Source organism: Stomoxys calcitrans, chromosome 4, assembly GCF_963082655.1.
Source record: "Stomoxys calcitrans chromosome 4, idStoCalc2.1, whole genome shotgun sequence".
NCBI lineage: Eukaryota > Metazoa > Arthropoda > Insecta > Diptera > Muscidae > Stomoxys > Stomoxys calcitrans.
The window spans coordinates 54,571,440-54,586,108 of NC_081555.1; the positions used below are offsets into that span (position 1 = coordinate 54,571,440).

Sequence of the window (14,669 nt, forward strand, 5' to 3'; positions counted from 1 at the left end):
TGCCAATAAACGCAGGATTTAGCACTTAATAGCACGTTTATTTTGAAATTTTTCAAATCTGGATTTAACTTAATCCAAAAATAAATCCTGTCCATTTATACTGCGGTTTTGGGGATTTAAGTGACATACACAAGCGTACATGCGAATACATGAATGTATATATCACACATAACCATACACAATTCTTGAAAATGGTTGCATAATTTGGTACTTTTATCGATTATTCAGTCTGAAATCGGGTTTATTTGGAATTTAAAAATAAATCCTGCAAAGATGGGATTTATTTTTGTATGGTAAAACCTGCAAAAAAAGCAGAGGATTTAGCACTTAAATCTCGCAAAGGCCATAAATCCGGATTAAGTGGCCAATGTTAACGTACTTTAAATCTCGAATAGGTCATAAATCCGGATTTAGTGGCCAATCTAAACGTACTTTAGGTATCTATCTGCAAGATGGTTAGCTTCCACATAATCCATAAATAAAAATAAGATGGAGTGGAGGAAATTATCGTATTTTAGTTTTTAACGTCAATTTCTTATTTGTTGGCCGATTATAAAAAAGTTTACGATTTTTTGTGTAGTTTGTTTTTGGAAAAGTAGTTAGTCGTTTTTCAATAATAATGCTATAAAATATACTTTTGGTCCAATTTTACCAGGATTTAACTAGATATCTTTTCTTAAACTTATATATTAAAATATGTTATTAACTTAAGAAATAACAGCTCTTTACATTTCAAAAGCTTTTGCCATTTTAATGTATGTTGAAAGTTAATATCTCTAGTACAAACTGTTAGAAAACTGAAAAATGGCGTTTTTACGACTTCAAATCAAATTATGAAAATGTGGCGTTCACAACTATGCTAGAGTTGTGTCGATTTGAATGCAGTTGAATGAAATGGCGCATATGAAAGATCAAAGGCCAGCAAATATGGTATTTTTAGCCAACAAATGCCCTTTTTTTGATTTGTAAATAGTTATTTGTCATGTACTCTGACATGAGCGACTAAGGTGGCGTTTGATGTATGGGGTCATAATTATAGAATAGTAATTATACGCACTGGTGAAGCAAAAATTTCTAAATAGTTGAAGCTCTGTCAGAGGTATGTGTCAAAAGAAAGGTATTACTAACATTACGGCATCTCTGTTCCCACAAAGGTTCTTTATCGTTGTCATATCACGCCTTTCTGCCATACAATATGAGGAATCCATGGCCTGTCTTTACGCAATTGTTTGGTTGTAAATTTATACAAAAAAAAAAAAAAACAAACAAAAAAGATTTTGTAGTGCCCAAAAAAAAAAAACGAGAATCTAGTTAATATAGTAAATTATGGCTCTAAGATATATTAGAAAAAGAAAAGGAGAAAAACTGTTGTCGAATTTGGAAATAAATCACGAAATCAGAGGAAACGAAAAATTTTTTTTTCATTTGGACATTTGGATTAATTTTTTGTTAAAAATTATTTTATTTAATAAAAATATAAAATAAAAAAAAATACTTTATGACGACCTTTTAAATGTTTACCGGTAAGGGTAAACATTTAATTCGGCTTTTGAAGTGAACAACTGTGAAACTCCATACAAAAAAAAGTGTGAATAAAAAATGTATGAAAAATCAAATGCTTTGTTAGGCCAAAGACTTAAAAGTATAAATAAGGGACAATTAATATGTTTAAGTAAATTTAAATATTTTATTGAAGTGTTTCACAACTTAAAACAGAGTACCCTGCTTAAGAGAAATAAGTAATATTTATATTCCTAATTCTGTTTTTTTAATATTATTTTGTGGTTTTTGTTTTCTAATTCAATTGACGACACTTTGGGCAAAGTGCACTGACCTAAAGTTTGAGAAATACTTTTTACTTACCGGTCCAACGACCTTGATTAAGACATCTCTCACATCTAGCCATCCTTTGAACGACAAGACCTCAAACAAAGTCAGCATGGCATCTCCAATATTGTCGAAATTGAATCTCCTGGGATTAGCCCATACTCTTGGCACCAGCATGGCCGGATACGACTCACCCTCTCCGAGGGTAAGCTTCATTTTTGTGACAAATACACGACGCATGAAGACGCCAACACAATCTTCACGCTTTGTTATCGTGGGATCATTGCAGCGTGCTAAACGTCCACCATATAATTGCACCCCATAACTGGCAAATATGAACATCAGCAAAATCAGTAAAGTTGATACCAAAAGAATTTCTTTGAAGCCACGACAAAGTTCATAGACAACTTTGCGCATGTGCGGCACTAATGTGAATATTCGCAAAGGACGTATACAACGTAGAACCATCAGCAATTGAGCAGCCGAATTGGTGGGTATTTGCTTAGGCATCCAGCATAGGAATAAAGTAGATACAATATAAATAAAGACATCTAAAACTGCTGCCACATCCTTTATATAGGCCTTGGGAGTAAAGAATAAACCATCCGCCAGAATTTTCAAAGCTAACTCTAGACTCATAAAAATAACAAATGTATACTCGGCAATTTGCAGTGTGGGATGATCCATCACACGATCGTTGGGTGTCTCAAACATCATCGATATGCAGGACAAAGTGGTAACAAATATCATAACCCAATCTAAGTAGGTTACCAAACCCAAAAAGTTGCTGCAAAATTGCAAAAAAATATAGCAATGCTTTAAATTTAGTTAAAAAATACATCTTACTGCAAACTTTTATACTGGACCTTGCGCTCCTTGCCCGTTAGTGGATCCTTTAGGCGAGCATCATAGCGGCCGTGCACGATTTTCTGGCAGATTTTGCGAAAACGGCTTTCCCTTGGTACCAGAAACAAGGGCGTATCGAAAAATGGATGGTTCTCACGCAAATCTTCTTCTCTTTGATTACGTCTCATTTCGGCTTGTTGGCGTTTAGCTTGCAACAGTTTTATGTCCAAATCATGGGGCCTTGCTCGTCCAGAATTCGCTCTAGGTGCCGAAGCGATGTCACCATTTTCCATAAGATGTTCGTAGGTTTGTTTGAGTTTTATAGAGCCAGAACGTACGCTGCGTCGAATGGAACGAGAACCAAATCTATAAAAACATTAGAAAAAATTCCCCCGGTGTGATCGCTATCCCCTACGTATGTTCAGTTATGGTCCTTATCAAGATCAATTGTCAATTATAAGTTGGCATTAATGTCATCGCAGATAGTCAGATCGGCATTAAATCCCTTAATGCATTTGTTTGTAACACACAGAAGGAAGAGAGGTAGAACCATTGATAAGTATACCGATCGACTCAGAATCACTCTCAGATTCGATTTAGCTATGTCCGTTTGTCTGTCAGTCTGACCGTCTGTCTGCCCATCTGTCAATGTGAATTTGTGTACAAACTACAGATCGCAGTTTTCATCCGATCGTCTTAAAATTTGGTACAAGCATGTTTTTCGGCCTAGAGACGAAGCCTATTGAAATCGGTTCATATTTGGATATAGCTCCCATATATATGTTCGTCCGATTTACAGTAATAATTCAATAAAATGGTAATTTGTCAACCGATTCTCTCGAAATTTGGTAGGAATGATTTTCTTATGACTTTCGACATTACCGGTGAATTTCACAGAAATCGGTTCAAATGTAGATATAGCCTTCATATATATATATATATATATATATATATATATATATATATATATATATATATATATATATATATATATATATATATATATATATATATATATATATATATATATACATATATATATATATCGCACGTTTTCACTCCTAGAGCAACTGCAAGCGCTTTTATTGACCCATCTTTCCAAAATTTTGCAAAACGCTTTCCTCGATGACTGCCACAGTTTCTGAGAAGTTTTCTCGAAATCGGTTCAGATTTAAGTATAGCTCCCATATATATGTTCATCCTATTTGCAGTAATATTGCAATAAAATGATCATTTGTTAACCGATTCTCTCGAAATATGGCAGGAAGGATTTTCTCTTGACTCTCGATATAATTTGTGAATATCATGGAAATCGTTCCAAATTTAGATATACCTCTCATATATATATCGCCCGATTTTCACTTTTAGGATCACTGGAAGCGCACTTATTGACCAATATGGCCACAATTTTGCACAACGCTTTCCTCGGCACCTACCGCATTATCTGAGAAGTTTGTTCGAAATCGGTTCAGAATTAGATATAGCTCACATATATATGTTCGTCCGATTTGCAGTAGTAATGCAATAAAATGGTATTTTTTTAACCGATTCTCTTGAAATTTGGTAGAAGGGATTTTCTCTTGACTTTCGACGTTCCTGGTGATTTCATAGAAATCGGTTCAGATTTAGATGTAGCTCTCAAATATATATATATCGCCCGAGTTTTATTTCTAGAGTCACTGCAAGCGCATATATTGACTAATCTTCCCAAAATTTTTTACAATGCTTTCCTTAAAGACTTTAACAATGTCTACAAGTTTGCTCGAAATCGGTTCAGATTTGATATAGCAATAAATTGGTTATTTGTTAACCGATTTTCTCGAAATTTAGCAGAGAGGATTTCCTTATGACTTTCAACACTACTGGTGAATTTCATAGAAATCGGTTAAGATATACATATAGCTGCCATATATGTATATCGCCCGATTTTCACTCCTAGAGTCACTGCAAACTAATTTATTGACCAAAATTTTTTACAAGGCTCTCCTCGACGACTACCACAATATCTGAGTTTACTCGAAATCAGTTCAGATTTAGATATAGCTCCCATACATATGTCATTTGTCAACCGTACATATTTGCTCCAAATTTAATTAGGATTGTTTAATAACCCATCTGAAAACATCCGCCGAGATTCATCAAAATTGTTTCAGAATTGGATGTAGCTCCCACATTGTACTTATAGATAGGTGTAGGGTATTATACAGTCGGCACCGTCCAACTTTTGCCTTTCCTTACTGGTTTTATTTAATTTATTTATCAATATTTCAAAGGAATGCATTTTCAGGATATGATACATCCAAATGAAAAACAAAAAAGTATTTCTATATAAGATATATGATAAATAATTGAAACAAAAAACAAAAGACTTTGAGCTTGATTACAAATAGGGCGCCCCGGTAGCCGAGTTGGTAGCGTGCAGGGGTCATGGGTTCGATTCTCGCCAGACACCTTGGTCTATCGCTACTGTGGTATCACAATGGACAAAAAATTGTCTAAGTGCGTCTGTAAAGGACTGCCACTCTTACCTGACCTAACCTAACCTTGAAAAAATCGTATACATTTATTCTAAAAATCTTTTAATTTTTTTATATAGTTTTATATATCTTAAGGTTGTTGAAAAAAGCAAACACTGTCTGCTGAATATTAGAAATTAATTTTGCTATCTCAGCAGTAGTTGTGCAATTTCAAAGCAGAAGGCTGAAAAGTCAGTAATATTCCACAAATTAAAACTATCTCCTCCAACAAAATTTCTAAACAAAATCTAAAAAATTACTAAAGTAATCAAAACTAGCACAACATTTTTTTCAGCACATTTTTTTGCTGATTTAGCTGATCGAAATGTTTGCTAATACAGCAAATTTTTGCTCTTTGGAATAACAAAGAAAAAATTATCTCGACTCTGACTACAGGTCCGCAGCCCTGGTAAAAACATTAGTTGAAATAACTGACAAAAATGCTTGCTTAAACAGCAGCCCTATGTTTGCTGAAGCAGCAGTATGCTTTCCCATTTTTAACAGACAAATACTGTTGTTTTAGCAAACATTCTTGCTATTTTGATTACAAATTTCGTTGAGTGAAAACTTGCCAAGTTCAGTAATATTTCTGATGATTAAAGATTTTTTGGTATATAAAGTCAAAGTGTTAGTCAATATTGGGTACCGAAAAGTGAGATAACCCCGAGTTTTTACTTTAAATACTAATATTCCGCATAGACATTCTTGACGGTTCAACCAATCACTTACTTCTTTTGGTCGACTCTCCAGGGTTTGGAATGTGTTATGGTTCCTTGACTCTTCAAACCACATTTTCCACCAACTACGGGTAACATGGCAGAATCGCCCAGCATCAAACGTTGATTATTCGAATCACTTAAATTGAGAGTGAAAAAAATACTTTTAAATGGTGCTCGTCAACTCAAAAGGGACCACTTACTTTATAATATGGGTTATGGCCAATTTTCTTAAACTACTTCCAGCTGAACGCACTTTTGCTGTCTTGTTCATTATTCTTACTGGTTTTTGTTTGCGAAATACCATTTTAGACTCCCAATATTCGGACATGGGTCTCTTGCAACTCTCCATCGAGGGATCATCTGTTTCAAGTTCAATGACAAATTGCTTCATAAATGACTCCCGTACCTTTGGCAACGTGAAATCATTAGGTATGCGGTGTAATATAGTCATCTGTGGTGACTGCGGGAATTTTTCAAATATACGCAATCGGAAGGGGAGGGTCTCCTTAATTTCAGCACTTTGCTCACGGAACTTGAGCTGTTTTAATTTCTTAATGTCCTCATCCAATTCCAAGTTATCCAAAATAACCGCCACGAACAAACTCAGCACAATGAGTGTTACGAACAAGTGATAGAGTATGAAATATATGGCCACCAGTGGAGTTAATGTCTTACTAGTACGTATCATAGTCTCGTCCATAACCTCTACCCAAGCTTCCTGAGTGAGAATCTGAAACATAGACATGAATGCCTCGGGGAATGTTTCGAATTTTGTAAAGTCGCAAAGAAAACAAAACAGTTGCATTGAAATGCTGGAACTTATAATGAGCAAGCAAACAGTGAAGGTGATGAGAGAGCCAAGTTTTTTGCCGGGACCAAAAATCTTATAGACGAAGCCCTCCAACATAGGCGATGCTTTTATAAGTCGTACAACTCGCAGCACCTGAAATGCAAAAGTAATAATGATGAGTCGAAACGATTTTCCTCAATGTCTCAATTACCTGAAAATATGTAAATCCCGAGAGGTAAAAGTAAGGTACAATATGTATTGTGGTTCCTGCAGCCAGCAACAATTCAAACTTATGTATGGAGTGTTTGTAATATCCTCGCCAACCCAAGCAATAGATTTTAAATAACGTTTCCAGATCCAGCAAAAACGTAAACACGGCTTCTATGTAATAATAACGTTCGTAAAATACATGTCGTGGACGACCATCATGTTGAAAGGTCATAGTCGCAGTGACAATACCATTGGCCAAAATGATCGACATTACCAGCATACGAAAATATGGCGACCTTAATATGGCGTGACATGTTTCCGGTGCCAAACCACCATGTTTACTATCATCTATGGTTACCAAACGCCAGCCCTGATCGTTTCCACTTAAGATTTGTGAAGCAGCTGTCTTTTGGATGTGTCCTCGAGCTCCCCACATTTGTTGAAATTGCACCCGAATCTCATTGAATGTCTCAGTGATGACAGCAATGAAGACATTCTTCACCAGCCAGGCCAAGAAAAATATCATTGTACTAAAGAAAAAAAATAATTAATATCTAGATTCAAATGCTGCACTTGCAACAAAATTTCCTCTTTCTCTTCTCAAGATATTCTCTATTATTTTATGTTAGTATATGCTAGCATTTTAGATCATAATTGGTGAGCATTATTTTTTCTTGAATTTATTTTAGAATGCTCGATAAATCAAGTAAATGGAGACTTAAGTTGGGCAATGTCAACCTGCACCACTGGGAATGTTTGTTAGTGAATAATAATATACACTAAAAGAAGTTAGTACATATTAAATTGAACCTATTACCAGAATGTTTTCCGAGAATAGTCATAAATATCAGTTTATAAATGTGCAGATTATAACACAAATCGGGCACACCATATATAATGGTAGGATAGCTATAAAGATCGGAAAACTCTTACAAAATAACGTTTTTATGGAGGAGACTTTAACGAGAAGTTCTCACGTGCATACTTCGGCGTTGTATGTAAAAATGGAACATATTCTGTAGGAAACAGCAAGGGGACTTCCATCAGCCCAATTCAGACACCTATCAGCCCAATTCAAATGTTAACTAAATAATAATAAGGTTCCTGTATTTTGATGCCGACGTGGCGTTGAGCGACTCTTTATTATAGAGGAGTGTTCATAACTGAATACCTCACAGGGATAAAACGTCAAAAGTTGTCAACTATGTATCAATAACATGCTATTGATAACTTTTGTCCTCCTCTATTAATATTTAGAATATTTTGTACAATTCCAAATTTGCCCATGAAAATTCCATTAAGGAAAAGGGTCAACAGAACTTCTGCTCCTATTACAGCAGTAGTTTCGCTAAAAGTTTGAAATTTCAGAGCAGCAGTCTGACTGCTGAAAAGTTTGTTGCAGCTTAAGGGTGCGAGCAGAGTGCGCGCTGAGAGCTGAACCGAGATTGTCAGTGCGATAAAATTGGTTACATACAAGTCAATACAAATAAGCTTGTGCATAACATAATGAACGCAGAACAGAGAGCTTTGCATAAATAATGAACTTCACCAAATTCATTATATATTAGTATATTTGGATGTTTTCCAATTCCTTTGATCTTATTATTAATCACACAAACTACTCTTCTTCAGATGAATGCATTGGGTGACATGGGGATGTTAGAATGTTAAACTAAGCAACGGTTCTGATTGGTTTTGACTTGCTAAAATCCAGGCTTATCTCGGTCTCCCTTCATCTCAAATGTGGACACAAACCTCTCCGCAATGTCACCTAGGTAGCTACCTATAATATCCGTTAATGGTAGTAAGCTAAAATGTGCCACGAGTTCACCTGTAGAACGATAAAAAGATTGATTAGGGCGTCGGGTTAGTAGGCCATCACCAGGACAACTATGAAAAAACCAAGAAGATCAAATTGGATCCCCCGAAAACGTTTTAAGGACCATGCTTTACGTATCTGCATCTGGAATGTCCGCACTCTTTAAAGATGCATTACTGCCAGTATACGCAATGACGAATGTATTAGAGATATGCATGGCAGACATCACTGTCATACAGGAATTACGATGGCTTGGAAAGGGCACCACAACAACACCAAGAGGTGATGCCCTATATTATAGCTGCCATGAAACGAGGCATGCAGTTGGCAGTTCATTTGCGGTTAGTCGAAGACTGAGACACCTTGTCTCCAGGTTTACACCCGTGGATGAGAGGCTAGCTACAATCCGCATAAAGGCCGAATTCTTTAACATCAGCCTTATTTGCGTCCAAGCCCCAACGGAAGACAAGGACGAACAGACCAAGGAAATTTTTCCGGTATACAGCAATTTTATACATACGAAATTGCTTGATCGTAGCCAGAAAAAGTATCTAAAATAATCAAAACACATGATCTGTCGTCACATGACCTGTGTCATAATATTCCACAGATCAAGCGTGATCTGCGAAACAAAACAACATTCAAGTGATGCTGTTGTAGTGTTTCAAAGATAGTAGCAATAAAAAAAGGTTTTTCAAATAACAAACAACAACATGCAACAGCAGGGGATAGAAAGCATGGGACGGAAACATCGTTTTTTGCATTGCACACAAGTGATGTAATGCTTTTGTTGTTGTGCTTACTAGCAATGGAGAAATTATGTTGTGGCAGCATTACTCTTAAACTCATTCTTAGGTAGACGATAAATAGAATGAATGTTGGCACAAGCAGATTTAAGGTAGTTTCGTATACACGAAGTGTATTTGCTCGACTCCCTTTTGTTAGTAAAGAATGCAGACGACAATGTTTGCTAAAACAGCAGCCCTATGTTTGCTGAAACAGCAGTAATGTCTGCTTTCCCATTTTCAGCAGACAAAAACTTAGGTAAAATTTTTGGTATTTTGAACAACACATTTCGTTGAATGTACTGCTCAGAGTTAATAAAGTTAAAGTTGAGGGCTTTCGTTCACTTTTTTTTGTTTTTAGACCACTATGTCAATGGTCTGCCGATATGCCATCGGGGAGTGTTCCTTGCTTGATTTTTGGTCACCTTTTTCCGATAGTTGCGCTTATAATTTACTGAAGTTTGAAGACCTCACTAGTGTCTCCAACATAAGTAAGAATACAACACTGAAATTTTTTTCTGATGCCTGGATTTGAACTCATTAGCGTACATACTATCGTATGTGCCGCGTGGCTTCCGGTCAGATAAGAAAATGTAAGATAAGATAATGGTTGATATATACCTTTGCGACAGTTTCAAAGAGAAAAACGATCGATACACATACGATGCTAGTACATATATACCAATAATGACAATATGGGATTTAAATGAAGGGTACTTGAGAGTAGAAAACGAATCTGATACCCAATTTTGGGGCAACGAGTTTGAGGACCGTCCGAACCCTAAATCCTGCCAAACAGCACTTTTTTGCCGACCATTACAAAAAGGGGGCTCAAATGAAGTATATTTAAAGTAGAGCACTTTATAATATGGGTCTCAAATGAAGTATATTTAAAGTAGTAATCTGATATCCACTTTGAGGATCAAGTGTCTGGGTGGCCGTCCCATCCGTTTTGGAGATTTTTAGACGTGGGCGGTTTCCCATACATCTTGTCCCACATATTATTATTAGATTTTAAGTCTACTTTTGTTTGAGCTCCATATTGTCCCGACCGATCCATATGTTTAGGGATCCTAGACAATTGGCGCAAAATCTAGAAACATGATTGCTTCTCCAATTCCATTTGAATTCTATATTTTCTTATGTATTATTGGGCATCGACTACGCGGATGATGTATGCGTCTTTACGCATTGCTTCGAACTCTTAAACACGAAACTGGAACGACTGAATGAAAATGCTGCCAAACTAGACCTGAAGCTTAATATAGCAAAGACCAAATTGATGGGGATAGGAACATCAAATCTGATACCTCTCACTATAAACGACCAAATAATTGAAAACGTTGACAACTTCTCCTATCTTGGCAGTAAAATAACAAAGGACGGAGGATCAGGCGCAGATATACGCGTATGTATCAACAAGGCTGGAAGCGCTTTAATTAAACTCAACAAAGTGTGCGACATCTCATATAATACAAAAGTCAGGGTCTTCAACAGTAGTGTGAAATCTATTTTATTATATGGTTGTACAACTTGGAGCTTGACACAAGCGACTACCCGTAAATTCCAAGTTTTCATAAATCGCTGCCTACGACAAATACCAAGCCGTATTTCAAATGAAGAATTCCAAATGAGAACAAGCACTTCCCCTGTCGATGTAGAAATACGGAAGAAAAAATGGACTTGGTTGGGTCATATCCTACCGATCGCGCCATGATATAGGGAGAAATGTTGTAGACTGGTACCCGCAAGTACAGCGGACAATGGATCCGCTGTACGAAAAGAGAGTTGGAATCAACCCATATATCGTGGAATCAAGCCAAGGCTTTGGCCAACGATAGAGCTTAATAGAGGTCTGAACAGTTTACTATTCGCCATATTTTATTGTAATATATATTACAATAAAAAATGGGGGGCATACTATTATCTTCATTCCGTTTGTAACATCTCGAAATATGCATCTAAGACCCCATAAAGTATATATATTCTTGATCGCCATAACATAGTACGACTCCCAATTTGTATGAAGTGTTCTAGTATGACTCCCAACAACTGTGCCAAGCATTGTCTAAATCAGTCCATAACCTGGTATAGCGCCATATGAACACATCTCCCGATTAGACTTCTTGAGCCTCTAGAGGGCGTAATTCCTATCGGATTTGGCTGAAATGACGTGTTTCGTTATAGCTTTCAACAACTGTGCTAAGAATGGTTGAAAACGGTTGATAACCTGATATAGCTGCCATATAAACCGATCTTGGGTCTTGACTTCTTATCCGATTTGGCCGAAATTTTGCATGATGTGTTTTATCAAGTATGGTCTAAATCAGTACATGTCCTGATATACCCACCATATAAACCCATTCATCTTCCAATTCTTATCCAATACGGTTGAAATTTTACATATGTCGTTTTGGTATGACTTCCAACAACTGTTCCAAGTATGGTCTAAATCGGTATATAACCTGATATAGCTGCCATATAAACCGACTTCCCAGTTTGACTTTTTGAGCCCCTTGAGAGCGCAATTATTACTCCATTTGTCTGAAATTTTGGAGGTGATGTTTTTCTGTTTGAAAAAGTTATTCAAATGCGATTCATGGTGGAGGGTATACAAGATTCGGCACGGTCGAACTTAGCACGCGTTTACTTGTTTAATATACTTCAATTGTAAATAAAGGACATATATATATATATAGCACTGCCATTCGGACTGAGCTATAAAAATGAAGTCCCTTATCATTAAGCTTGAAACTTCAATCGGACAGCACTCATTTAAATGTGAGAAGAATCCCCCTGCTCCGTAATAGAATTTTCATGGGCGAATTTGAATGCTCAACATTTTGGTACGAACTCCTCTGTTTACTCCACCAAAATCGATTCAGATGGGAATATACCTCCAATGTATTTATTGCGTGAATTACACTTTAAAGGTCGTAGTAACTATGATGCAGTGGTGCCGTGTATTATATATTCGATACTACCCGAATTCGTCTCTTCTTATTTGTTTTGCGTTACATGTATTTGGTATTGAAGAAAATTAAGACTCTTACCTAAAATAAAATGCGGCTCTCCATGCTGGCAACGAGTCTATGGCACGATACATTATAAATACCCATCCTTCTTGAGACGCAGCCTGATAAACGGTAAAAATACTCGTGGCTATATCTTCGAAACCATTAAATCCGATTACGTAGCTGCTGAGAAAGTCCAACTTCATACATTTCATTCCCGGGGAACATTGGTAGCCCGAATCTGGATCCATGGAGCAGAATGTGTCAGGAATCGCAAGCGAATTCAGAGTTAAAAGCCTTCGAAGGTGCAAAAGAACCAAATTACTAAATCAAAGTACATTGATGAAATTTACATATAAATACTTACGGTCGGTCGTATTCATCGTATTCACTATTATTCATGACACAATGATTCTTTAATTCACCAAAGAACTGGACACCCATTAGGCCGTATAAGGACATAAAGAAGAGAAAAAACAAGGTGACATTGTAGATCTGTTGACTCGATCGCCTTTGGAAATAAGCAAAATGTCCATTTGATAAGCATTGTTTTTGTATAACGCTAAAAAAGGAATGACTTACTTGAAAATTTGATTAATACGGCTTTTTGGCATTGAGAATTTCAGGAAGACTCTAAGGAAGCGGATCATTATAAGGGGTCTAGGAGCTCTCATCATAGATAAGGATGAAAACCTGCATATAAAATAAAAGCCAATATATTATTTAATTCTTCTAGAAATCGATAGGCATTCCACATTCGAAGACTATAAGGGGGAAGAAATTACTGAACCGCCATAAACTCTTCCAAATATTGATCTAAGACCCCATCATACACATATATTTTGTACACGCATATGCTAGAACGTTTGAATATTTTGATACAAGGTAGCAGCTATGTACGGCCGTTTATCTGTCCTATCTATTAGTCCACCTGCATGTTCAATCGTTCATCGGTCAAATTCGTGATAGGATACAAGCTATCGAACTACAATTTTACTAAGATAATTTTTACTAGATGCAGATCAATGGGTAACGCAAATGGATTATATCGGTATATATTTAAATTAAACTCCCATATAAACCAAATTCCCGGTTTAGCTTTACCTAACAAAGGCTCAATTTCCAAGATTTGAAAATCCATGAAAAATACGTCCTTTATAAGTCTCTTTGTAAATATAAATAGGCCCCATAAATAAGTTCGCTAAATTAAAGTTATTAACCCCTTAAAAGACCTATGGACTTGAATTAAGTCTGTAAAAAGTGTAAATTTAACATCCTACAGATATACCAAACACTTGTACAAGTCTCAATTCTATTGTAGAAATTTTAAAAACAAACTCAGCGTAGATGAGTTCTCTACAAATATATACATAGCTTGACTCCATTAAATCTTATTATTTAAACAGGGTACTCTGTTTTGCTTTCGGAATAGTTGTGAAAAACTCAATCAAAATATCTTTACTTTTTAGTTTAATTACAGAAAAACATTTGTACCAGCACAAGCGCAAAAAGGGGTTTAATTTTTCACACATATGTATTTCATTTCCATTTATCTTTTTACACAGAGTTCGATAGTTGTTCATGTGAAAAGGGGAACAGAGTACCAACACTTACCGGGAAGGAGAAAGTTTTGAGAAAAAAGACCATTTGCATAAAACTTAGGTACCGAAGGGGTCTGATTCAACTCCCAGCCGCTTTGCATTTTTATCTTTTCTCGTGACTGCAAGCACAGAAATTTTAAAATCCATCGTTGTACTTTATCGCTGACTAGCGGGGCAGATAGTTTTTTTTGCAGATTTGCGTTTCTTAATAGTCTTCAAATGTGAACAGCCCAATAGGGATTCCCTTGGACGAAAATACTTACTTTGGCACTACCTCAAGTATTTCAAATACTTGAAGGATTATCGAAATCCATAAAAAGAATACCATAGAAAAATCAAATTGGCACCAATGATCCTTTAAATATGGTACTTCGCCCTAGGTTAATTTTCATATGTGTATATGTTTTAGAGATTGTATAAAAAATTCTGGGTATAACTTAGAACATGCATGGTGTTCGGGACTTTGATAAATATCTTGGAAGGAAGTTAATTGTTGGTATTGGTAATTTTGTGTTGTTACTTTTGTGCTATCAGTAATTCCT

The 14,669-nt window shown here is 36.1% G+C and overlaps 1 protein-coding gene across 5 annotated transcripts in view; it reads right to left on the reverse strand.

Moving 5' to 3' along the window:
- Window positions 1-14,669, reverse strand: part of LOC106090055 (sodium leak channel NALCN) — a 50,606-nt gene that overhangs the window by 18,999 nt on the left and 16,938 nt on the right. For 3 of the 5 annotated variants that reach the window (XM_059366381.1, XM_059366382.1, XM_013256107.2), the window contains exons 3-11: window positions 14,391-14,503; window positions 13,109-13,219; window positions 12,894-13,037; window positions 12,566-12,823; window positions 6,910-7,438; window positions 6,109-6,851; window positions 5,919-6,044; window positions 2,674-3,039; window positions 1,864-2,614 (exon numbers count right to left, since the gene is read on the reverse strand). In XM_059366381.1, the coding sequence (XP_059222364.1) occupies window positions 1,864-2,614; window positions 2,674-3,039; window positions 5,919-6,044; window positions 6,109-6,851; window positions 6,910-7,438; window positions 12,566-12,823; window positions 12,894-13,037; window positions 13,109-13,219; window positions 14,391-14,503 (3,141 nt within the window). The remainder of the gene's footprint in view (window positions 1-1,863; window positions 2,615-2,673; window positions 3,040-5,918; window positions 6,045-6,108; window positions 6,852-6,909; window positions 7,439-12,565; window positions 12,824-12,893; window positions 13,038-13,108; window positions 13,220-14,390; window positions 14,504-14,669) is intronic. The other 2 variants (XM_059366383.1, XM_013256109.2) reach the window with 1 other exon arrangement.